This window comes from Myotis davidii, unplaced genomic scaffold, assembly GCF_000327345.1.
Source record: "Myotis davidii unplaced genomic scaffold, ASM32734v1 scaffold464, whole genome shotgun sequence".
NCBI lineage: Eukaryota > Metazoa > Chordata > Mammalia > Chiroptera > Vespertilionidae > Myotis > Myotis davidii.
The window spans coordinates 798,213-799,319 of record NW_006295287.1 but is presented as its reverse complement, the minus strand read 5'-3'; the positions used below and the strand labels follow the sequence as shown (position 1 = coordinate 799,319).

Sequence of the window (1,107 nt, the reverse complement as noted above, 5' to 3'; positions counted from 1 at the left end):
TTTCAGAGAGGAAGGGAGAGGGAGAGAGAGATAGAAACATCAGAGATGAGAGAGAATCATTGATTGGCTGCCTCCTGCACGCCCCCCTAGTGGGGATCGAGCCTGCAACCTGGGCATGTGCCCTTGACCGGCATCGAACCTGGGGCCTTTGAGCCTGCAGGCCAATGCTCTATCCACTGAGCCAAACCAGCTAGGTTTGTTGTTGCTAAGACACGCCAATTTTTAAACATCTCTTTTTCAATATTCCTCCCAGGCCCCCTCTGGCTCCTCCACTTATATCCAGCTGCCCCCAAGATCTCCTGGGACGCGGGCTTCCATGGTTTTATTGGTAAATATCCTGGGGCACCTCGAAACCGCCAGAGCCCCTCCCTTGCTTTCCTGGCTAAGCTGAACCTCATGTGGACTAGTGAGCCTAGACCCGGGCGGAGGTTTCAAGGGCCTTGGGCAGGGGCTTCCATTCGTCTCCTCAGGCTGCCGCAAACCGGGTGGCATACATACAGACTATCTCTCCATTCAGTCATAGCATCTTCTAGATCTTTTACTTGAGTCTTAAAGTGTTTCCATAGAGATCTTATGTGTTCTTAGTTAAGATAACGCCCAAATACCTGACAGGTTTTTTTTAAAAATATATATTTCTTTATTGATTTTAGAGAGGAAGGGAGAAGAAGAGAGAGAGAAATGTCAATGAGAGAGAATCATTGATCGGCTGCCTCCTGCACGCCCCCAACTGGGGATTGAGCCTGCAACCCAGGCATGCGCCCTTGGCCGGAATCGAACCTGGGACCCTTCAGTCCGCAGGCTGATGCTCTATCCACTGAGCCAAGCCAGCCAGGGTTACCTGACAGTTTTTATAGCTATTTGAATGACATCATCTTTTAAATTATGTTTTCTAGTTATCGATGGTGTAGAGATATGCTATTTAAATTTTTTTTGATTGATTTTTTTTTTTGAGAGAGAGAGAGAGATCAGTTTGTTGTTCCACTCATTCTCTCCATTCATTGGTGGATTCTTTTTTTTTTTTTTTTAATATATTTTACTGAGTTTTTACAGAGAGGAAAGGAGAGAGACAGAGAGTTAGAAACATCGATGAGAGAGAAACATCGACCA

The 1,107-nt window shown here is 46.0% G+C and overlaps 1 protein-coding gene across 1 annotated transcript in view; it reads left to right on the top strand.

Moving 5' to 3' along the window:
- The window catches only part of PLEKHA4 (pleckstrin homology domain containing A4), a gene marked incomplete at its 3' end in the record, with an annotated part of 24,224 nt that overhangs the window by 8,634 nt on the left and 14,483 nt on the right, over window positions 1–1,107 (top strand). The window contains exon 9 of the mRNA XM_015567964.1: window positions 254–328. Within this exon, the coding sequence (XP_015423450.1) occupies window positions 254–328 (75 nt within the window). The remainder of the gene's footprint in view (window positions 1–253; window positions 329–1,107) is intronic.